This window comes from Onychostruthus taczanowskii, unplaced genomic scaffold (assembly GCF_017590055.1).
Source record: "Onychostruthus taczanowskii isolate IOZ18803 unplaced genomic scaffold, ASM1759005v1 scaffold9, whole genome shotgun sequence".
Lineage (NCBI taxonomy): Eukaryota > Metazoa > Chordata > Aves > Passeriformes > Passeridae > Onychostruthus > Onychostruthus taczanowskii.
This window is the reverse complement of record NW_024506993.1, coordinates 8,305,004-8,329,695: the sequence shown is the minus strand read 5'-3', so window position 1 is coordinate 8,329,695 and position 24,692 is coordinate 8,305,004. Positions and strand designations below refer to the sequence as shown.

Below are 24,692 nucleotides of genomic sequence, written 5' to 3'. Positions count from 1 at the left end.
TGGTTTAGCTCAAGATTTCTCAAGCCACGCTGCAAGCAGTGAGTCACACAGAGAGGAAGGTTATTTCTGGGATTTTGGTTCTTCAAAGGAAAAACATGAAACAGTCAGAAATGACAGAGAAGTGAGAGTGCTCAGTGATGGCAAACAGCATATGGGGAGCAGGGGAGAGGGAGATTTGGCGTCCTTGCTGCAGTATTACATCCCAGCCGAACTCACATTGATCTCCGGGGGCCAGTTCGTTTCTGCTGGAAGAATCTGGCTTCCGGGACTCCAGGTACAAAATGAAAAACTCAATTTCTAGAGCACTAATGTTAGTGTTTGCCAAGTGTTTTCTCCCTTCCATTCCTCCCTACAAATCTTTTTCTTTTAAGGTCAGTGGAAAATTTAGCAGAACAGGCAGTTTTCCAGCAGGTTTAGTTTTGGAAGTTGAACTGATCAAATCATTTAATACTTGACAGGTGAGGTTAGAATTTGCTTATGCAATCTATAGTCTGAATTCTGATGCAATTTTGTATGCATAGGTGCATATGCATCTGTGGTTGTACACAGACACACCAGTTATAGCTCTGTGTAGGGGTACCAGGGCTGTTTTCTGTCCTAAAAACAGAGGGAGGATATGTTAGGTTAAAGACTCCTCTTAAATAAATGCTGATGATTCTCTTTTCTAGATACACCATTATTTTTGCTTTTTGGAAACAAAATGCTCTAGGATGGTGCTGATTTGTTCAAGAAGGAGCATGTCATTTCAGCCACTCTTGGAGTGCCATGACCTTTTAGAAACAACACAAAATTAAGAGCTTTGTTTTCTTTTGTTTCATTCTAGATATTTGCCCTGCTGTCTGCAAGAAGCTTCTGGAGGCTTGAGCAAAGGTTTGGGTGCTGCAGGAGTAAGTCAATGGTCAGATCGTTACCTCTAATTTTCCTGGAAATACTTCTTCAGAATTTCTGCTTCAGCTGCCATTTCTTCCTCTGTCCTCCACTTGTCAGGGGAATCATCTTTGTCGTGTCGCTGCAGCTTTTTCAGGGAGAAAAGAAAAAAAAGTCAGTTTATTATTTTTTCAGTTTTAATGTCAAATTTAGGGCAATGAATCTAACTATTCACGGGTATTCAGGATGGATGGACCTGGTGATGAAGAGAGGAAGGGTGAAGGTTGCTGGTTTAGAGTGGTGACAGTGGCTGCATTTACAAGGACAGCGCCAGTGCCAGGGTGAGGGACAGGCAGGGACAGGCTCAGCTCTGTGGGCTGAGGTCAGACACCTTGTGAGTCTTTGATGCAAAGCTGGCAGGTAAAACAACAGGAAAACACTCAGGTCCTTTGAAGCACTCACCCCACCAGTGGAGTGAGCTGGACACCTTGTCACTATTTCCTGTCAATTTTTCTCTCTGTCTTTTCCTCTTCTCATGGGACCACATTTCCTATCAAAGACCTATTGTGATAACAAAGCCCTGTTGCAATTGTTTCCCAACAGCAGTTTATATTAATATTTTTTTTTTCATTCCTTCTCTGCATGTAAGTCATTAATCCTTGCCTGCCATTGTTGAAAGCAAGACACATCCCTGGTCTAGAAACAAAACCTGTTATTTTAAGCATAATTATATTTCATTGGTTTCTTGGGGGGAAAAAAAAAAAGTATAAGGAACATATAATTTTTGGGTCCAACTGGCACACTGTGCCCGCAAAAATTTGCTCTATCCCATAGGCAGTAACTGTTACATGATATTGTCTCAGACATGATAATTACTTCCTTTGCCACTCAAGAAGAAGGGAGAAGCTGACAGCTTTGCTGCTTTCCTGAAGAAGGGAGCTCCATATTAGGGTAAATACTGGCACTTGAGTGACTGTTTGTGCACATGTCCCTTCAAAGAACGCCTGACACTTGTCAAGTGAAGGCAGCATTTACACCAGACAGCAGAAACATTTACTTAACGGATCAAGCATTGAGATTCCAGTGATTCTCTAGGTTTAGAGCACAGCACAGACTGCATTAACTGCACCAGTGCTTCTAAGGAATTTCATAATATCAACTTCCTGTTAATGTCACAAAAAGATTGAAAACTAAAGAATTTACACCTCTTATTCCAGGAAAAATTATAGTATAGAAGATGAAGTGGTGAAAAAACAAAGATGAAGCCATCATGAACCTCCAAGCAAAGTACATTACTGTATATGGAATGTTTAGCAACAAACTAGGATTGTTAGCATACCTCCAACTCACAAATACTTTTATTTATGCTATGTTTCTCCTACTCTGAATTTTGCTGCCAGCTAGAGTCCCATGTAGTTTTACACTCTGCAGCATAGAATTCCCCCTGCTCAGCAGATGAAGCTGCATTAGAAAGCCATTTCCTTTCATGCCAATACAATGCAGTAGCTGTAGGCAAATTAAAGTATATTACTGTTCGACTCAGAGAAGACTAATCTTCATTGTTCCATTAGTACTAAGTATGTTATAAATCCATCTTGTAATAATGCCACAGAATAAGAGAGAAAGATTTAAAAGGCAGGGACTGGTACAGTGTACACACTATCAGCACATGCCCTGGGTCCACAGGTCTGCTGTCACCCTCTGCACACACCCACAGGGTGACCTGGCAATGAGTTATTGGAAAGAGTATCCATCATCCTGTACTTTCTATGGACAAGAGAATGCACCAGGACAAGGCAAGTGGTGGTAAATCTGACTGAGGTGTGAGCTGTTTTCTGAAAAAAAAGCAGAGTTTTGCTCATTCAACCTGGTAGGAGGTACAGCGGGCAAAAGCTGGAAGGCAAGGGAGAGCTGCCCCTGTTCCTCAAGGTCTTCTTGTTTAATCCAGAAGAATTGCTTTTAGTGACATGATTTGGCTGCTGTTCTCCCTTGCTATCTCGTTTCTGCACAATCCAGGAGAGAGCTGTCTCCATGTGGAGACTGGTAAAGTGGGGGTGTGACTGGCACGTGGTGATATTTTTTTTACTGTTCAAGAAAACTGAAGTGAGTAGCAATAAGGAGGGTTAAAATGCAATGGCTTTTGTTGTCTAAATTAAAACGGTGCAGTTACAGACCACAGTGTCTTCTCAAACCTGGCAAAGGTGAGGGTTTCTTCTGCTACATAACAGCTAACCTTTAAAAATAATCAATCTTTGAGGTTAAAACAGATGTATGGAGAGCAGCAATGAATCCTGAAACTTTCCTGGAAGCCCAGCAGCTCTGGCTGCCAATGTACAGCCCCCAGGACACAGAGCAACCCAGCCTGGATGGGAGCTCAGCTCAGGCATCTCGAGCCTCTCTCACTGAAAAGGTGCCTCCACATTTTGTGGGCACACTGAGAATGTCAAACAACAGCCTGAGGTGTTAAACCACTGCCACAGCCAAGGTATTCATTGTTAACTGACTTATAGATGAGTATTATTTCAGCATAAAATTGCTACATCTACCCCACACAGCATCCTAGGACTACTCTGTGCTCAGAGCTCTTACTGTGCCAGTCATTTCTGAGGTGCAATCCACAATTATCACCCCAGAGCCACTTAGCTTGTGATATTACCAAACCAACACTGGAGGTATTGGGAAAATCACCTCTGGTGGCCTCCTACCCTTCTCTGACACCACCATCCTGCAGCTCCAGTATAAGCCAAAGCACAGAGAGAGCCACTTTGATGCAAAATAATTAAATTATGGATCACCTTGCTAGATGAGGAGTCCAGAGGAGGCCAAGAAGTTAATAAGAGGACAGGAGCACCTTCTCTATGAACACAGGCTGAGAAAATTGGGGCTGTTCAGCCTGAAGAAGAGCAGATTGCATGGAGACCCCACAGAACCTTTTAGTAGCTGAAGGAAGTCCACAGAGAAGGCAAAGGAACTCATTGGGAATTGTAATGACAGGACAAGGAGTAATGGGTACAACTTGAAATAGGGGAAATTTAGGTTGGATATTAGGAAGCTCATTTTTACTGTGAGGGTGGTGAGAAGCTGGCACAGGTTGCCCAGAGAAGTTGTGGATGCCCCAGCCCTGGCAGTGCTCAAAGCCACACTGGATAAGGCCTTGAGCAACCTGGTCCAGTGGGAGGTGTCCCTGTCCATGGCAGAAGCAGTCTGGGACTAGGTAATATTTACAGTCTGTTCCATCCCCACAACATTCCATGGTGTTCTGGATGCTAAACATTTGGCAGGTTCAAGATCAACAGTATCACAAACAGATGACAAAATAAAGGTTGCTGATATCAGCTCTAGCTCAGGGATTGCACATACTACAAATCCATGGAAACTGAAAAGCACAATGCAGGTCCTCCTGTGCACCTTGCTGGTTCTTCAAATCTCCAGGATCTGCTAGGGATCCCTAATGGTGACAAGGGAATGTGATCATGGATGGGTTTGGTCTCACCTGGTTATTTCATGTGTTCTTATGTAAGGTACATTTCAGCCAGGTTCAGTTCTCCCCATGAGGGCCTCTGTAAGCTGAAGCTACTTTCTACTTTTTTTTACTTTATGTAAAATTTTACTTTATGTAAATTGTACTTTATGTAAAATGTTTTTGTTTGTTTTAATTAAGAGAGATTAAGACAGTCTCTGTAGTATTTTAGCTAAATTGTAAAGCTGCTTTCAGGAGAGGAGAACATAGATATTTCAGTTACAAATTGTACTGATTTAGAATTCAGGTGGGGAACAAACATAACAGTTGTTACTTGTTTCTTAGGGAATTCTGTGCCTTAGAGTGTGTTCATGTTCATACACACATCCAAGTCCTAGCTGTGAATCTTTGCAAACATCTGACTTCTACTGAAAATTTGGATTAATCTGAGGAAGCAACACTCTCTTGCACCTCAAGAACACTCCAAGGTTCTGCTCAAGCTAAAGGGTAAAAAAGTGCCTCTATTTGCCAAATATCCATCCATAAAAATTAGTGATTTATCCACCTTTCCTATCCCTGTCAGAGTAAAAGCTGGATAAGTTGAGCTGACATCCTTATTCGGATATATCCAAACACAGTCTAGCTTGAAGTTTGTGATACTTTCTGTACACAATTCTATTTCTGCAAATTCAGCGCCCACTAAGGCAAGGTGAGCCTATAAAACCTTTTCTGTAGAGCTCCAAATTAGTTACCAGTTCAAAGCACATGGTACTTGGCCTGTTTTCATAAGAGAAAAGTGATGCAAAAGCATTGCACCAGGTGGACAAAATGTTTTACTGCAAAACTCCGAAAGCCCCAAATTCTCTAAAACCAAACCTGTTTGTAGAGACTCCACAGGAGTGTCTCTGAACCCTGAGCATCAACAGAAGGTGAGCAATGTCCTCAGCAGAGCTTGGATAACACTAAAAGGAGGGAACAGGATGAGAGAGCATGAGCAGCTCTTTTAGACAATCTCTAGTATGCTAAATTTTTCTTTTAATATTCTGAACAAGCACTGGGACACACATTAGTCAGTTCTCTAATCGCAGTTGCCCAGCAAATTACACACTGTATCTGCTCAGCATTCTTCAAGCACCAAGACTCGTGTTTTTAACTCCAAACATCTTCTTGCCTTGCAGTAGAAATAAATGCACTATTTCTAAGATGTGCCCTTCTTCAAGCAGATCATTACTGATGTCTGACTTCTTGGGCTCCTGATAAATTATCCTCTTCTTTCACCTCAAGCAGAAAATGCTCTTCCACCAATAATCTATGACTGTCAGTCTTGATTGCATGTAAACAGTGGAGCTCTTTGAATATTTCTGCTTGTGAAAAGTGTTCATTTTCTCACTCATGTCTCCCAGTGTGAGATGCTGGCAGACCTGACAGCTGTGCTTTATGTTATTTTATTAAAGTTGCTAGTGCTGCAGAATGGGCTATGTTTTTATCACTGCAATTCTTAAGGGAAACACAATATTGTTTTATAGCACATTCACATTGGGGGACCTCTCCTTCTTGCCCTTTTGTGGAGGAGCCCAGAATTCTCAGCACAGCCGACTACAGGGGACATGGGTCTATGGCTGGCTGTTGCTTGAAGTGATATGTATATTATTTTTTTTTCTACTTATGCCATAACACCATCAGAAAAGCAGCCTGTGTAAATACACAGCACTAGCCAAAATTATTGGGAAAGAGCTTTTATGGTAGTTAGAACTGTTCTCACTCCCCATGAATATTTATAGTTGATAGTTAAGAGTTTATAACCTCCAATGCATTTAACTAAAAGAAAAATTATAGTGATGGAGAGTAATTACACAAAACTGCAGCAACATAACAAAACTCAGCTGCTTCAGCAATTATAAAATATAGTATTATCAAAACCAGCAGCTACCAAAAAGTAAAAAGAATGAACTTTTGCCAGTGGCTTGAATCAGAGATCAGGCTTTACCCAGCTGCTGGTGTTTATTATTACCAACACACCTTGGGATATCCAGGCACCTTTTCCATAGTTAAATGCTATACTGTGGTGAAATATTCAGAGTGATATCTCAACATCAGATTAACACATGAACCATGAGGAGGCTGAAAATCTAATTTCAGTAGCAACCTTTTTCCAGAGGCTGGAGACAAACTTTATCCCAGGGCTGCTGCTACACCTTCCTTCCACCAAACCCCTTCTGGCAGCAGAGTCGTGTGACCAAAACACTCCAGAGCACACCCCTGCTCCTCTTCTTGCACTGCAGCTCTGGGGGAGCTCCCACACCCCTCGGGGGAAAAGCTCCAGGGCTGAGCTGGCTGTGGCTCCTCAGCCCTTTGGTGATACTGGGAGCCTCCTGGTCCTGGTGACGCCTTCCAGCCATCTAAGCCTCCTCTGCTACTGCTTTTACAACTTAACTCCTGAATTGTTTCCTTTGCCCTGTTCCCCCTGGTCTTGACCTCCTTGCTCTTTTCCCCCATTGCTTTCTTTCCTTTCACTTCTCTTTGTATTTCACTTATAACCTCAGAGTAAGACTTCATTTCCACCCCACTGCACAATGTGATTAAATGCAGCATTTACTGCTATTATCTGTACCTCCTGCTATGCTCCAGCCTTTCCTTACTCTCTGCTGTCTTGCTGAAAGGAGTGTGAGCTTTTTGGTAGGTGCCCTCCTCTGCCAGTCTGAGCCTCCTGCCTCCATCCCATTTGCCTTCAGCTGTGCCTCAAGTCTCGACTTGACTTGCAATGTAAAGTGAAAGAACAATGGATGAAACACAGCAGTTTCACAAAGCAGCTTCCCAGGGATGCTGAAATCACATGGCCTTACCCATCCTGTTCCACCTACCTGGGAAAAATCATTGTGGGGAAAATCATTGCAGCAGCTCCCAGACCTGGGCTTCTCTCCCAGCTGAGCATCGCCCCAGCTCTGCTCAGGGCCCAGGAAAGGCAAGAACAAGGCAGAGAACAAGCCCAGCAGGCTCCCCCTTGACCACACAGAAAACTCACCAGAGTTTGTGTTAATACAGTGCTGGAGGCCTCTCTGCCCCAGCAGCTGCTGTGGGATCAGGACCCCTTTCCAGGCTCCTTTCCCACTGCTCCCCCTCCCAGCCTGAGCAGCTCAGGCAGTTCAGTGCTTTCTGCATCTCTGGGCCCGTCTCCATATTTAATTACAGCTACAAAACTGCTGTAATTTAATTGCTCTAATTTACAGTGAACACTGCAGAAAAAAATATCCACATCCTATAATTTTCTCATCTGCTGACTTTGCTTATGATTCTATATCATACAGATATCTGCGTTTGCATGAATCAGAAATCCCTGATTTTGGGGTGGGTTTTACATGCTGCATTAAATCTGAATTATTTAAGGAGATGGGGAAAAAGCCTAAATTATCTGCATTTTATATGAGACAATTTTTTAAGTATCTACTGGAAAATCCTTCTCCAATTGTTTTACTGTTTCTGCATGAAATACGCTGCTACCTCACAGCTGCTGATATTGCTGCAAAGCATATATTCCACTGGAAACCTCAGTTTATCAAAAGAGTGTTTTAGAGAGTGGTGGTTCTTTACCCTCCTGTTGACTCTTTGTCATAGTGACTGCAAATATTTTTTCAGTTTTATTGTTGTGCTTTGAGGAAAGACTTGAACCCCACACTTCACATATGAATAACTGCACCCTATTTAGCACTTAGATGAAGAGAATTTTGTGAAAACACATAAAGGTTAAGTAAAACCCTTAAGCATACATGTTTAAGTGCTTTACTAAAATAAACTTTGCAAACCGTCATTTCTAACAATTCTGATAAGAAAAAAAGAAAGACTAAATATAAAAGGAATCTTAAGAAATTTGCTTTTGAAAATATAAAAGACAAGCAAGCCCACAAGCAGAAAAACAGTTGCATGGAAAACACGTTTACCATTTGGTGAAATATGCAGATTGCACTCTGAAGAGCTCAGATCTTGACAGACTTCCAGTTTGGCTCCAACTGAGATAAAATTCTTGGAAAGTGAGCACATTATAAAGAAGATACTTGAAGGAATATCCACTGGAGTAAGAAGTCTTGCCAAAGACTTGGGGAACTGCTGTTTACAACCTGATTTGAATCCAGGCAAGAATCTATAAAAGTGTTTAGATACATTTTCACCATGCCATTGTCCTCCAAGTTAGCAAATAATGTTAGAAACGCCTCTGTAGTCTTCCTCACCTGGGAAGAGAAGGTGGATTTTTGTGGGGAGTTTCCTAATGGCCTTGGCTACGGAGGGCTGTCTACTCATGAGAAATGTGTCACACAGACCTGGCTGAGAAATGGCAATGTCATCAGTGTGATAATGTTGGAGGAACCCTTATCCTGCGTGCACAGCCTGTCATGCAACATTACTCATTGGGAAAAAGGCTATTTTTAATCAAGGAAAAGCATTTTAATCAAGGATAGAGTCAGTGATTCAAAAATTTCATGCAGGTGCATGCATTACTTGACTGAAAGCCTCTTCCCAAGAGGTCAGAGCTGCAGAGAGATGTGCGTATCCCACTCCAGGAGCAGAGATAACCTCGAGGTACCTGAATCAGGGTGATGTATTCTGGCTCCTGCCGCAGTGAGTTTCAAAGTCACAACTTCCCTCAGTAATCTTCTTAACTTTAGACAAATATTTGCCATGCTCTCAATAAGATTCATGACATGCCAAGGAAAACACATGTGTGTTAAGGAGGTTGATTTGGTTTATTTGCTTTCTTTGTCTTTTTCTGACAGCACGAAGGATATCAGCTGCAGGTGCTGTAGCATTGGCACAGAGCCAGTGCACCACGAAGGGGAATGGGAGCATGCCCTCATCTCTAGGGCGGAGTTCCACCTCTCTCACCACATCTCTGGGATGTGCAGGAAGAGCCCATAGTGGTCAAAGTATATTTCTTCTTCTCTGGGGAATTAGCTTATTTCTATTAAAAAAATTCCTCACCCACTGCAACACTTTGTGAAGTGGAGATGAAAACATTCCATCAATGTGTCCTGGAGTAACTCATACTCTGAGTCACTCCCTCCACTGACTGTAGAAGGATTTCAAGGAGACTTCAGGGTCTGAAATGACACATACCACATATCTGAGGTGAACCACGGGGGCTGATTTTGTGTGTGCTTCTCAGGGCACCCCTCACTTACCAACAGACCTTCCCAGGATGATCCTGCCTGCTCTGCTTTGCCCACAGTGCTCTGGATCACAACACTCCTGGATAAAGCTACATCCCCAGGTCAGCCTTTCCCCCCAGGCACCCCTCAAATACTTCTTTGGCTTTCAGCCTTTCAAGGCTACTTCACCACCTAGATTGCCTCCCTGGGATTTAGGCAGCCAATATCCTCTAGTAAGTAGGTAGTAAAATAGGTTGAAGAGTAAATTGCTCTCATTTAACATTCACTCAAAAAAATATGGCTGCATTTATTATGCAGCATATTGTTTTATATACTGTTTTGTTATAATAAGTCATGTTTAAAATGTCATGACATTTAAATCAACAGCAGTAAGAGGGAAATGCTGAAAAAGAGCAAGATGATCAAAAAGCATCTGAAAAATCCTGGTGAGTCATTATGGGCCAAACAGTCTCATTACAGTAAAAACAGTCACAAAAGAGCTTAAAACTCACCTGTGAGAAACCCACTGTAGAGAAACCCTCCCTGCCCAGGTCTCTGTGTCCTTGTGGTGTCCCCAGGTCTGTGACAGCTGGGTGGTGGCAGCTGGGGTCAAGCTGTGGCCAAGGGACTTGGGCACCTGCTGCCAAGTCCTGGTGCTCTGCAGCCTCTTGCAGGCTCATCCTTTCTCTGTGCTGCCCTTTGCCCCTGAACCACTGCAGCACTCTGGAAAGCTCTGCTGCACACACACCCTTGGACCTTGTTAGTGCCATTTGGCTCAGTGAGGAGCTGGGCTTCAATGTCTCTGCTGTCATATGAATGAACTTTACAAATAATATAAAAGACTACTTTGATGTGGCTTCATAGCCTTTGAGGAGGCACAGAGCCTACCACATCTACTAGTGATGAGCCACATGCATAAAGGCAGATTTTCACCAGAAGGGCTTTTAATGTTGAAAAAGAAGAGTGTGGATCAAAGGAGCTGCTCTTCTCCTGCAGATTCACTGCTCCTCTTTTCCATCAGGTCTGGGCTCGTATGCCAGCATCCCTCACTGATGCCTCCATGCTCCCTCAGCCCCCTCCAAGGGACAAAACAACAACAACTGCAACAACAAAACAGATGGCAATGCAACGAAACATTAAACCCAAGCCCAATACCTGAGCTGTACCATGAATATTTCACTGAGGCATGGGGTAGAAAAGACAACAAAATGACCTTTTCTACCATCTTAAGGGATATCTAAACTTGTAATTTCTATAGACACATTGAAGAAACAAGACAGAGACAAAGACTGTTTGAAAGAAGTTGTGTATATTTTTAAAAACTACTGTCTCAATGTTCCCATTACAACCTGCCAATATGAATGACATTTACTTTTGCTCTGAGAAATGAAAGAAACTCTAAAAGACAGACTGCATTAAGAATCTATTGATATTCCACTGACCTAGTGGGATAAGAACCAAACAAATTTTATCAAGAGCAAATGCCCCAGAGTCTGTAAATTCATTTCTTAAAGTAGCAGCAGTTAAAGGCAAGAAAATCTTCAATACCTAGAACAGTTTTTAGACCCAGTGGAGGCTCACACATCTCAATGATCCAGTGGCAGTAGACAGTACCAGACCCATATATGGGAGCAGAATTGGAGATTTCAGATGGCCAATCCCCTCTTCCAGTTTATCCAGCCCATTAATATTGCTGTAAAACTTATGCAGGAAGTTGTCTTATTAAGGGACATCACAGGAGGCTTTGCCCATGTAATTTTTTCCCTATTGTACAAACGTCACAAAGATGTATTCATGTTGCAGTGTTTGCCTTCTGTTGAAATCCTTCTTCTGGGGAATAAGTTGTACCCACATAATGCCCATGCAGAAAAGTAAGGATGGCATAATATCCATGGAATAGAATATTCTGAAATTAATTTAAGTGAAGGGACTGTGAATTTGTGAAGAATTAATTTTAGCTGGATAGACTGGCAGTTAATTAAGCCTGGTAGCTCCTACTTGTAGAAATGTGTTTTTGATGAAAATATATTGAAAATATTATTAAACTGCCTAGGAAAAAACAGTTGCTATTGCCCATGCCAAAACCTCCCAGACATCCCATGTTTCTGTGTAGGAATCATAAACTGATAGCATTTGCATAACAATTATTATTTAATATGTAGACTTCAGTATCATTGCTTTTGGACTGAATTAATATTAAAACCTTTGAGCATGGATATTTTAAAAATACTCATCTGAAAAGGTCACAGGAACTTTTTTACTTTGCAATATATTTGCAAGTTCTGTTCTGGTGATGAAACCCTGGCAGCAGATCACCACCTTCTCTTTGCATAATCCACAGGACATGCTCCAGAGCTACAGAAAATCCCTCACTGCTTGGGGGGGAACACATGACCACGCAGGATGGAGGGTAGGAAAGGTACAAAGACAACCTAAAGCAACCCAAACATTCCCAATTTTCAGAGACAAAAAAGTAATTTTGTATGCTTTCAGCTCAATCAGTTTCTTCATGCCTTAGGAAACAATGAGATCAACGGAAATGAAAGCAATTTCCAGCAGATATGAATAAAACGTGGCTCTGCTGAGAAGAACTCGGATGTTATTCCAGAAGCACAGTCAAAAACTTGTGGATTAAACGCTGTAAGAATGGATCACGCATGGACTTGCTTCATCTGAATTTACCAGACTAGGGCTTTGCAGGTTTCTCACTCCTCCTTCAGGAGGGAGTTGATTGGGGAATCAGTTGTACAGTCACACACTTTGTGGAGAACTTGCAAAATAATTTTATTTATTTAGACACATTTTGAAGTTGCAATCCGAACTTCCTTCACAGGTCTGTTGTTACATTTCTCTCCTTTCTTTAGGTCTTTTTTCTTTAAACTATCTTTTTCTTCAAGCAAAACTTTCTTCTTCAAGCGAAAGTTAAAAAAAAAGATCATGTTCTCAGTGTGTTTCAGGGTTTTCCTCTGCACATACTGTGTGGTACAAAGGCACACAAGCTCTCCCCATTCATCCTGACCCATAATCATTATTAAACTTAATTGCAGAAGACACTGTCTTCACAGCTTTATTTCTCATATGACATCTTGTGAATTGCTTTTAAGAAAAGCCATTTACACAACTTCTATATATATGTAAACTAGTAGTCTAATGTCACATTCTTGTTTGCACATTCCCTTGTATTCATGTCAGCTAGCCCTAATGCAAAAGCAAGTGGCCCTTCATGTATTTCAGTTAGGAAACAGTAGCATGGATTTTCATAAAACAAAAGTTTGACTGATACTATGCAAAATCTGTTCCACTGAAAAATTGGCATCTTGCCCATCATCTTCCACAAAGTTCAGTATCTTTGTTGGTGCTCATCTACTTGACTTCTTAATTGTCTCTGTTCACTGGCTGTATCAAATGGAATTTTCTTTTTGCTTTTGCTCACTGCATATTACATCTTTTAATCGGGATATATAATTACTTACCGCAATCTGCCATGCCAGATTTTCTAAGCATTAGTCTAATTAACTTAAGCTTGATAATTATGTTTCAGATATCATAACAGTACACAAAGAACTTGCAGATTATGCTGTTGGTTTAGCTGTTTCTGACAACACTTTTCTCCTATTCTTACTTTTTCCTTTTGCTTTTTCTCTTTCTGTACAGGGTGGGAGCACAAGCAGAAAGAGGGACTGTTTTTCTCTTTAAATGACTCCAAGGCTCTCCAAAAGCAAAAGCTGTCTGTTTTAAATAGGAAGCCATCAAAAGTAAGTCAGCACAAATGAGAACAGATCCATAATGCAAGGATTTCCTCTTTTTATAAGAATAAAAGATAAATATGTCACTGAAGAAAGAACCTTGAGCTTCTGATAGAGGAAATTATAGAGGATTCTAGCACAAACCTACAGCATTTATGGGCTAATTATGAAAGTACTCAGACTTTCCACAGGTCTCCAGCCTGAGCCACTCTAATTATCCGCCTGTTGGCGACAGTCTGTCGCCAGGGAGGCAATAAATAAGAGATAACATGCATGGGACCTGGCACAGGCACCTCTCCAGCACAGAGAGATCATCCTTCACAGAGTGATGCAGCCCATCTGGGCAAATGAAATATGCAAGCCTGAGACCCCAGGTAAGAGTAAATAGATGCAGAGGACACTTATGTCACAGTCATAAATAAAGGAAAGAAAAAAGAAAATCTGTGACAGGCTATGGGTTTGTATTTGGGTTTCTGGTGTAAACCAGCATTTCTCTTCATTCCTGACAGCTCACCTTGGTGTTCTGTGGAGAATATATCCTGCATTATTTGATTTGTCTCACTCCTGGCTGAGAGCATGGACACTGTGTCCCACCACACTGAATTGGCTCTGCCAGTGGGACAGAGCCAGGAGGAGCAGACCTCCTCTCCCTGCTTCCAGAGACCATGGCTCTGTGCTGCTGACCGGAGTGCAACAAGTCCTGGTGGTCCCAAAGGCACCCAGACCACATTTGGGTACTCAGGCTGCAAACCCACTCATGTCTATGCCAAGAATTGCCATTTGTCAGAATTTTGGGTGCAATGGTGCATAAATGCTGTCAAGCCCAAAGAGAGAACCACAGCAAAGGTACTGCATTTGCTCTGGAGGTACTGGTGAGGATTTAATCAGCTGTGGAACACTGGAAGACTGCTCAGCTGCTCCTGTGTTTTAACAGACTTCATGGATAGAGACAGGACAGGCAGCCCTTGCTGAAGTTTCCCTCACTCAAGCCCTTATTTTCAGATGATTGAAGGGCTGTCACCCTTGACAGAAAATATTATCAGCAGTCAAGGAAGTAATAAGGGTGGCAAGTACATAAATAAGCATAGCATAAATCTGAATATTGATAATTAGCATTTCATTCAATCAGATTAAAAGTGTTAGACCACTGTAGCAGCAATTCTTTATAGAAAACTATTTAACATTCCAATTATCTCTAATGAATTAACCTCAAAGTATGGCTGAGGTGCAACACCCTAAGAATCCCTTTGCTCATCTACAGTCCACTTGCAACTAATTTCACTTCACAAGCCTACCTCAATTAACATTTTTCTGTATTTCACACATCAGTAACTGCAGTACTGAAATACGCACTCCTTTCCCAAATTTAATAGCTGAGATACTTTCATTTTTTTGATTCTACAAATGAAGGAAAATCATTTCCTGCTACTATCTCAAACCAATTAAAATTCTTTTAATATTGGCTTTGCATCTCTTCAATACACATATGAACCAAAAAGTCCTACATTTTTCACATAATAATTACTTGGAATTGATCTGCTATGCAGCAATCCAAAGACAAAGGGCTTCACAATTAGCAAATTTTAAAGTTTAGTTTACATTTTTCATCTCTAGAGCTTTTAAAGAATGCTTTTTGGTTGAAGGTTTTGTATTAGGAAAGAAAACTCAATCGGTACAACTAAAATATTTTAATTTAAAAAGAAAACAAAAAAAAGGAAAACCACAGATTTATTGAGAGGTCTAGAAGGAGAACACACTGCCTTTTAGGCCACTGTGGAACTACAATTACACAAAAAGCTATTGCAAAATAAAGAAAACTTTTGCATAGTACACCCTGTTGATGGTGTGGCACTGGTAGAAGGACAGCTCTGTAACAGAGATCTCACAGTTATCAAATGCCTCTGAGACAGGGAAGCCACTGAGCAGCCTCAAGAGCAGGGCAGCCCTTCCCTTCTACTTCCCTTGTTTTTCCTGGTGAATTTTATGAGAAGACAGTGTCATTTAATCTCATTCCCACTTTAATGGGGAAGCATGGTGACGAAGCTCTTGCTCTGCATCACGGTTGTGGTAAAAGGAGCAGCATTTGTGAACAGATTACAAATCTGACGTTATTTTCCTTTTCACTCCATGTTTGCAGCATTATTTTAGAATTAAGAAAAATGAACACACATGTAAGATAACAGCATCCACGCAGCAATATGGCATAGCTGTTATTCCTCTTACAGGCATCCAATTTAATTTTATCATCAAATACCACACAGCACCACCTCCTATGTTCTATTCCATACTGATTTTAACCTCAGTGTAGAGCTAAGCATTTTGTGCTGTGCATATCATCTAGAGCTCCCTGTGAAGAGGAGCACTGCCAGCACAGAGACATGTGGGGATACAGCACAGGGCTCCTTCTCATGTCAGGAATGCTGGATTTTCCTTCCCAGCTGAAGCACCCACATGATACCACCGAGCTTCACTGTCATTCCTTCTCTGAGCTGCTGAGCACTGCTATAATTAAGTTATGCAGATAGGACACAGGCATAATATAGCTTGCCCATATAGATACATAGAGTTTGTTTTGTATATTAATTTTTATAATAAATAGGGGCATGCATGGCCTATTTGGTTACATGAGCAAATCCCTGCCCTGAAAGATGATGTTCTCATTAAGAGAAGCTGCAAGCCCAAATCTTATCTGAAGTGCTGTTTACTTTGCTGGCAGAACAGCCAGCATGCTGCAGAGCCTGTATCTTTCACTATGCCACTCAAAGTGAGAGCATTCCATAATAATTTCTGAAAGCTTAAAAAAAAAAGCCAATAAGAGGAGAACATATATTAAAAATCAATAACTGCTTAATTTAGCTAACATTATAAATGAATATTTTTAGATGGAGTAATTATTTTTCTTATCACATTACCACAATAACATTCTTCTCTGGTATTTTATCTACTCTCAGAAAATACTGAATATTGTAACATTTTGCCCTTACCTGAATTTTTTCCAGCCCTTGGTTTTTATCACATACAACACTTTGGAAAGTCTAAATAGTAGTTAAAAATAAACTCTCTGCTAACATTCTATTTCCACTTCATCCATTTATAACCAACACCACACTGCATTTATGCATGAATCTGTTCTTATGTCAAAACCTGTTTCAAGCCTGATTTTACTCATACTCTTTATCAAGTGTCTCTGGGCTCCTGGAGTGGCTCTGATCCCCTCAGCCAAAGGGGATCCTTCTCCCTCTGGGGAGAAATTCTTTACCTGAAATGGGCACTTTTATCCCTGAGCAAGTGTTCAGGACCAAACCTCTGTGTGGTGCTCCACCTGAGCAATGCACCCTCTATACTCCTTCCCACACTTTCTCCTGGCTTTGGTGTCCATCCTGCCTCCAGAAAAACCCTGGCAGGACACTCAGCTGCCTAGAGCCAGAGAGAGCCCACAGGACAGCAATTCACTGCTCCTATCACAGCTTACTGGCACTATCTGAGCTGATAATTTCATATTTATTTCCTTAAGAGTTTGCTGCAGTGACAGTGCCCAGAAACTGGAGACATTTCAGGAGATAGCCTTGAGAACATTAGGAAAGCTGTGAATTCTCTCCTAGGGATCATTTCAATGGCACAGGTCGAGTCCAGAGTTTTGATCCTTTCAACTCATCACTGGGGTTTTGGAACATCCATAAAAATTTGGATAAATCTGCTATTGAAAAAAAAAATGCCAGTTCACACCTGAAGAGCCTCCTGAAAAATTGAGAAGTATCTCATGTTCATTCTTTACTAAAGGGAGTAGGAAACGCTGACAATGAGCTAAAGAAAGGAAAATAGCGTGTGTCAATTTGCAGTTTGTGATGTGAAGACAGACCTTGTGCTGATTTTGGCACCAGTAGGAAAAGCAAAATCTCCAACTCATGTAATAAGATCCTAGGTAGGAAGGACACTCTCTCTAGACAAATTTGCCAGTAAATCTGAAGCTGATTCATGTCCCCATTCAGCAGGGCATTTAAGTTTTTTTTCAATGCTTAAGAGCTGTTTGAACTCACTTAAGCTGATCACTTCTTAAATGCTAAAATGGGATTGCACTGAATACCAGTAGGCACATCTGTAATTAAAAAACCCCTTCTGAGCCTAACAAGCATAGCTGGCTGTGTTACTCATTGTCCACATGTGAGAGTAAGGACTCCTGCTTTAATTAAAGTGATCAAATGAAGACATCTGAATGCTCACAGAGAAAGAAATTAAGTCATCATGTGAGTCAGAAAATTGCATGTAGGGCTGGATTAACACTAGGGAAAAAATATGAGACATTAGATGAAATTCTTCATGAAGACATTATTTGCTAGTTCAAACCTAAACATTCTGACAAATTTTAGGAAAACAACATTTTCTTCATTGTTAATGTCTCTTCTCTTGCATCTTCAGAAGTTTCTCTCATTATCACTCTTCACCACTGTCATGTTTCAGTTGTTGCAAATGAACATTTGATCTTTTTTAATAAAAAATATAGGAAAGATGCATGGTGCTTAAGAGGTAAAAAGAGCCCCAGCAAGGAATGACCACATCCTGCAGTGTTTACTCACAAGCATTTCAGTAGCATGCCCTTTGACCTGCAGTGATAATTGGGGTCTGCAGGTCTTCCATAATTGTTTCCCTCAGCACAGGGAAATGCAAGGTTTAACACAACAATCTGGAAAACTGTAACAATCACTGCCAATAAAAACAGCACAGAAAGGAAGGAGCCTCCATTCATCCAAACAAGACAGCTTTGTATATAAACTCAATATTGTGTTAACGCAGGATAAATTAGTGAATCACAATTGGCACAATTTATATTAATTATACCATTACATTAATTTTGTGAAAATTAAGGTGAATAATACTGACTCCAGTATTTCCATTTCACTCTGGAGCTTCAAAAAGGCAGTGTGAGAACAAAAAGGGTGAAGCAGGCTCCAGAGGAAGTGAGGAGAGTGCTCCTTTCTGCTCCAGATATTCAGCGTCAGCCAGAACTACACTGAGGCCAGCATATTTGTCAACTATAACTGCAGCTCTTGAAGAAGATCCACGACCTTCCAGGCCATCCCTCCCTTCCTTTGTCTCTTTTCCCATCCTCCATTATGATTTTCTTTTCTCCCACTTTCAGTTTAATCTGATGGCCAAGCGGATGCTGTGCAGCACCCAGCACAAGGCACCTATTCCACAATCCTAATCCAGAGAGGAGAACCATGAGGGCATCTGGGTTTTTCAATGCAGGAAGCAAGAGCTGAGAACCACCAATTCCCAATCAAGTTCTGGTGTCCACATCATTGTTTCTTCTTGTTTCAAAAAGCATGTTCCAGTTAAACCCCGTACTTCATTTACCACTGATGTCAGAATGACATGTGGAGCTAATTCTATGCAACCGTTTGGGAGAAAAGGTGTATTTCTTCCATTTCTATCTGCCACTGTAAAGCTGCCCTGCAAACTGAGATGAAAAATTCCTGCTGTTTCGGCATGCCTACAAAGCCCAATCTCCACAGCTTTTTTCTTTAAGGACACATTTTTAGCACAGGTTGAATGAAAGAAATGACACATTTGTGTATTTCCCCCAGCAAGCATTAGATCAGCCTTTGGCTGCCTTGGCAAGCAGTGAAATCATACTGGGGCTGAGGGAAAGCAAACACAGCCCATCCTGCCAGGCAGCTCCCCCTGCTCACGTCGGAGCCGCCGCCAACAGGAGGCCAGGGCATGTCTTGCTGTTGGTTATTCTGCATTATCCAGGATAAGCCCTGGAGCCAGCATGGGAACTCTGGATTTGCAGAGCTGTAATGGGGCTCTGACCTAATGTCACAGGAGGACCAGGCCCCACTGGCAGCAGAATTTGACCCAAGCAGGGTTTGCTGCATTCTGCAGCATCCATTGGCTTCACTGGAAGCTCGTTCTGTGCTTCAGCACCAGCAGGGAAACAAAGCTCAAAAGGTCACGCAGAGAAAACATAAAGGGGAAATTGTTTCAAGGCACAAGGAGCTGCTTCAATTTTTTTGTTCAAGCTGGTCTATCAGTTTGATTTTCAGCAGAGCACTGTGCTTTACCATGCAGGCTCCCCTAACTAACCAGGCAGAAGTATGATTTGCTTTAAAGAAAATCATGGGTTTGTCTGCAGACAACTCAATATTTCACTGCATCAGGCTCTGTTCTCAAACTATTTCTTATTGATCAGAATACCTCAGGCTATTACCTTTATTAATTAAATGATTTTTTTTTTCCTGGTGAGTATACAAGGAGATAAATGTCTCACAAATAAACTCAGAGCTTGCAGGCTGAGTCATGTGGTGATTTAGAAGGCATTTATCTTTTTCTCTCCCCCTCAGCAAAAAGTAATCATTGTCACAATACTCTGCAAGGCTAATGTGGCTGTGAAATGTGCAACATAAAGGGATATTTTTCATTTCCAGCACAATTATACCAAGCTTTTATGTTGTACTAATTTGTAATTGCAATGCTAACAAGCGGATATGGATGGCTGCTAATCCATTTAAGCACAAACTACCACCCTGGTGAAGCAGGGATGGATCTGACCCCATTGACTGAAGCCAACCTCTGTAGAGGCTGAATTTAGATTCAAGTGTCTCTGTTCAAAAAAAAAAACCCTGTTTGTATATGCCTGCATTTTCACTGCTATCTTGAGCCAGGCCTGAGGTTATCAGGTGATTCTCTGAAGATGAGACACAGCAGCTCCCTGAAGAACCTTCCCCCAGTGTTTTTCCCTGGCTGAATCACTGCAGAACACTTTGATGGGAAACAAGTGCCTTTTATCCCACCAGCAGCCCCATAGCAAGAAGAGCAGTTGATCAGGTGCCTGCTAAGCACAAAAATATCACATTCCTTGGATCAAAGCTCTAAGCAAACTGTGGCTGTCCATTGACACCAAATACAAGGGTCAAATAAGAGCAGAAACTCAGAAAGCAATGAAAATCAATGATTTTTGCACTTTTGTTCTAAAAATTTAAGCTTTCTGTGTATTCTGGAATATGTTAGGATATTCTTAGAAAGTGATATGTACATGGAAAGGGACACAGCAAAACAAAAGAAATAGGGGAAAAATAATAAAGTCTTGAGAAAAAGTCAGACTTGAGATTGGATCTTTTTTCCCCAGGCCTTTTTTCACTGGTACGGTTTTGCCCAAGTAAAGACAAACTAAAGAGTCTTCAAGATTTGGCCCATACATTTGAAAACAAAATACTAAAGACTAGTTTATTTTCTTTAGGATTTACTGATCTCTTAAAAATCACAGCTTTACATCCCATTGATGGTACCCATGGTTTTGGGGTGAATTATTTTGGTCTAACATAGTTTTGAATGAGACATTGCAAATCAGCCTAACACAAGAAGAGCCACATTCTCCTAAGTTTGCAGTGTTGCTCTACCAGTTTGGAAGGGAGCTTTGCAGAAAGAGACAAAGGCAGCAAAGGCAATGTTAACAGAAACATGCTTTAAAATAAATGGCACATCAGTCACAGGAAAGCCTCTGATTTTTCATCCTTCATTCTTCAAGCAAGCAGCTGCCTGAGCACCAGCCCACAGGTGGTTGAGGTACATCTGCAGCTCCCTGGGGAGGAAAGTGGCTGTTGCTCCAATAACAGCAAGCCCCAGAGACCCTTCTGACATTTTCCAGCTGGAAAGCAGGGCACAGTGTTGGCAGCATGCACATGTGCACCACATACAAGTCCTTTGGCCTGGAGCACAGAGACCACACTCTCCACAAATCCGCAGCCATCACACAGCTCAGGCTGCTCCATGAACCCTGAACCAGGCTGCTTCCATGGAAGCACCTCAGGGGAACGTCTGCAACATCCCATCCTGCTCTCCAGAGCTGTTTACTTACTGTTCCAAGTCAACATCTGATACAGATTAAAAGAATCATAAAGTGTTTAAAGAAATCAAGATCATGCACGTCCTGTGACAGCTTCACTGAGAAGCAGTGATGCTGCACTGAGTGCTAGTTTGTCAACCTTTGCTACTTACACAATTCACAGCCAATTTAATTAAAAATATAACAGATCTGAAAGCTGCTAAAATGCTTGCAATGACTATCAGTCATTTGATAATGGTATGAAAGAGCCATTAGAAGTGAACTGTAAGCAAACTTTTTCAAGATTGAATAACAAGGGCATTACAGTTCCAGCCATTAATGTCATGCTTTAAAAAAATTAGCTGTCCATCTTGCCTTAAAAACGAAGCATTTTTATCTCCCACACATTTACAATCAAAATATGCTTATAAAAGGTACAGTAAATTTCATAGTTATGAGCTGCACATTTTGCATTCTGAACACTGAAACAGCCTCCACTGACTCACTTCATCGTTTAGTTGATTTAATACAAAAGCTCTTTCCTCCCCTTTTCTGCTTGTTGCTAAGATGAATACTTTGTGTTCATTAGTAATCAAATAAAATGGCAAATGTAATATTGTTGCACAGACGAGCTCTTTTTATTACCAACACTCTCATGTTTAAATTATTTTCTTTAAATAGTTGTCTCTTGTTATTCTAGTTCAGCTTATGAAGTTCAGACAAACAGCAGCTTGGACAAAGGTTGCAAAATTGAATAAGTGAAGAAAAAAATTCAGAATCAACATATACTGGTTACATCATTAAAACAGTATGTTCAGCCATACCCACAAACCTTTGGGATTTCAGGATAGTCCTGGGATGACCAGGAACAGAATTCTCTGAGCACAAACCATGATCAACTGCTTTTGTCCCCTGAACACTTAAATACTGATTGCCTTTACTGTGGGCCATGGATTGGTCTCAGCAATCCTGCCCAGCCCTGCAGGGCCCCCTGCCAGCAGAAGGGACTCACGAGATCAGAGTCCAACATCCACAAGTTGTGCAATCCTGAGGGTGTTGGAAAACCTCAGAGCTTTCAGAAGTTTGAAGGGGTGGAGACTTTCAGCCCCAGGAATGCACTACTGGGAGGTCAGAACAGCATTACTGCTGTTATTTGACTGATGAGATTTCTGAAAATCAAATTTTGAATTTAATTCTCACTTGGACAAACAAAGCCACGGGTATTTGTTTTATGAGGTACATTTCTCAAATCTGTCTTCTAACTTGAGGAATTCAGATTATCTGCAAAGAGAGGCAAGCAGGTTCAGAGTAGCTCAGGTGTTGTGCCAACAGCAAACTCCAGCACAGAAGTGCAGATGTAAAAGGCAGCCTGCACTCCTGGGAGCCAGGACAGTCAGATGTAGAGCTTCCCTGGTGAAAGCTTCAATTTTCAAAATTGTCAAAAAGATGAACCAAAGGAAAAGAGAAGAAAGCAATGGCTTCCTTTGATCCAGAGCTCCAAGAACAGAGATTTTTAACAATACTGCATTATATAAAAATATATAGATGTACACACAAACACATGTACAAATATACATTTAAATATATTATATTAAATTATATATTAGTATATATTATACATATGAAAAACAAAAGTTAAAAAACCTTGTCCTTGGCCCCTATTCTTAAAGGTCTCAAGTTCTGTTTTGAAAGTAATTGCATACATCTTATCACTTAATAATTTTTCTCTTTAAAACCAGCCCAAATTATTTGCTTTGTTGAAGAATTGCAAAGTTAGAGTATTTATATGTATAGCAGCAGATGCTGCTGTCTCTCTCACAATATAATACAACTTTACAACTTATACTGCCTTTCATACCAACTGCATTCCCAGATGGACAGCATTAAATAGAAGGAAGAAGTGAACTCAGGCAATGCACAGTAGATGTGTGTATTGTGACACAGTGATGTAAAGTGCTGTCAAGACACTGTTTGATGAATAAATTAAGGCACCGAGCAACAAGGCCAATAAAAGAGTGAGGAAAAAAAATGAAAACAGAGGCATACAGAGATGAGAAAATCTACTTAAGATAAAAAGACAAAAGTTGAAAAGATGAGGAGTTGATGAGGCAGAAAGATACACAGAGGCTGCTCCAGATGGTAGAAACAGCAGCAAAGGTTCCTAAGCTAGTGTGGAAAGACTGTACAAAGGAGTTGCTTGCAGAGCCTGCAAAAAGACAAGCAAAGGCTGCATGCATTGCTGAGATGCATCACTGCTTTTGGAAATAAGGAGGGACCCTGAAAACACTGCAGCTTTTGCTCTTAGCATGGTCAGATTGCTTAAAGGCTCCTGGTACTGTGGCTGGGAAAGGATCCTTGAGCTCTGGGGCTTGAGGAGCCTCTATTTCTCTATTCAGGGAAGGGAACATGCAATTACACAGTCTGCCAGCCACTGATTAACAACTGGCACACACAGAAATCTCCATGAACAACACAAGGAGTACACATGCACACCAGGAATCACTTATCTACCACACAAACTCTTTGTTTGTCAAAAGTTTGCCCAAGTGCAGAGCTGACCTGACCTCTCAGCAGTACATGATATATATGTCAGATTTGCCTTATGGGCTCCCTGTATTTTACAGTGTAGACAAGTCAATCCCTAAACATACTCTGCTACCTGAAGAGTTTTTAGCACAGACTGAAATGATGCATGAGCATCACCATATTGTTTTATATTTTGAATAGTCAAACATAACTGCGCTATGCTACACTGTTTTAAAAATATTAATAAACAAACACTAAACAATCTCAAATTTAGCTCTTGGGCCTGAAGCTATGATACATGAGTGGCAAAGTGGCATAGATGTGTTGGCCAGAAATTACTCAGTTCTAACTAAGTGGCAAGAGTGCTACTTGAAATCACCCAGCATACGCATCCATGGATCCCTTTCACTCTCAAGTTGTCAGTGTGAGAACAGTGCTGAAAATAAACATCCCTCCCTTGACCTCCACTAGCAAGTCTCCACAACCTTTAGGCTTTCAGACTAGCAAGGTCTAGTGCTCACACATAGCTTCCACAGTGGCATTTTCAAGCAGAGAACGACAGCAGTGACACATTTAAGCCTTGTTCTTTTCCATATCCAGCTTTGTTTCCTTGCCCATCATCTGTAGTCTGTGCCAGCCAACTCCTAAGAAGATCCTGGTGTATCAAAAGAGGATTTAGCAACAGTGCTTGTAGTCTTGCTCACCTCAGAACACCCAAATGTAAAAATGCTGTGCTTAACATTCATCAGACAGATCCAATAAAGCTGTAAATGAAATGAAATTGAAGCAACTTTGTGCCCAGAAATAAAGCTAAATTAAGTAGCAAGTGTTTAAAAGACCAAGACCTAAACCACAAGTTCCTACAACATGGAATCAGTCACTCTGGCACATCTGGGCATTTAATGGCCAGAAATGAGCTTGATTCTTATGCAGAAACCCAGTAAATAACCTACAGGTAATTTAAAAGCCCTCAAGAGGGCACTCAGGAAAAGCCCAAGTCACTTACTGAATTACTGGTGGGACTCTGTACAGTGGCTAAGCATCCATCTCTCTGATGTCAGCTGTGGAAGGCAGGAATGTAATCTGTCCAGTGCACCCAAACAAAACAGCATGCAAAGAATTGGTAGCAA

At 41.2% G+C, this 24,692-nt stretch overlaps 1 protein-coding gene across 3 annotated transcripts in view; it reads right to left on the bottom strand.

Annotated features, from left to right (window-relative positions):
* The window catches only part of FHIT (fragile histidine triad diadenosine triphosphatase), a 520,344-nt gene that overhangs the window by 7,291 nt on the left and 488,361 nt on the right, over positions 1-24,692 (bottom strand). For all 3 annotated transcript variants that reach the window (XR_005954219.1, XM_041425830.1, XM_041425831.1), the window contains one exon: positions 912-1,015. Coding sequence is in view for 2 of the 3 variants with exons in the window: in XM_041425831.1 (XP_041281765.1) it covers positions 914-1,015 (102 nt within the window). In the remaining variant the exon portion in view is untranslated. The remainder of the gene's footprint in view (positions 1-911; positions 1,016-24,692) is intronic.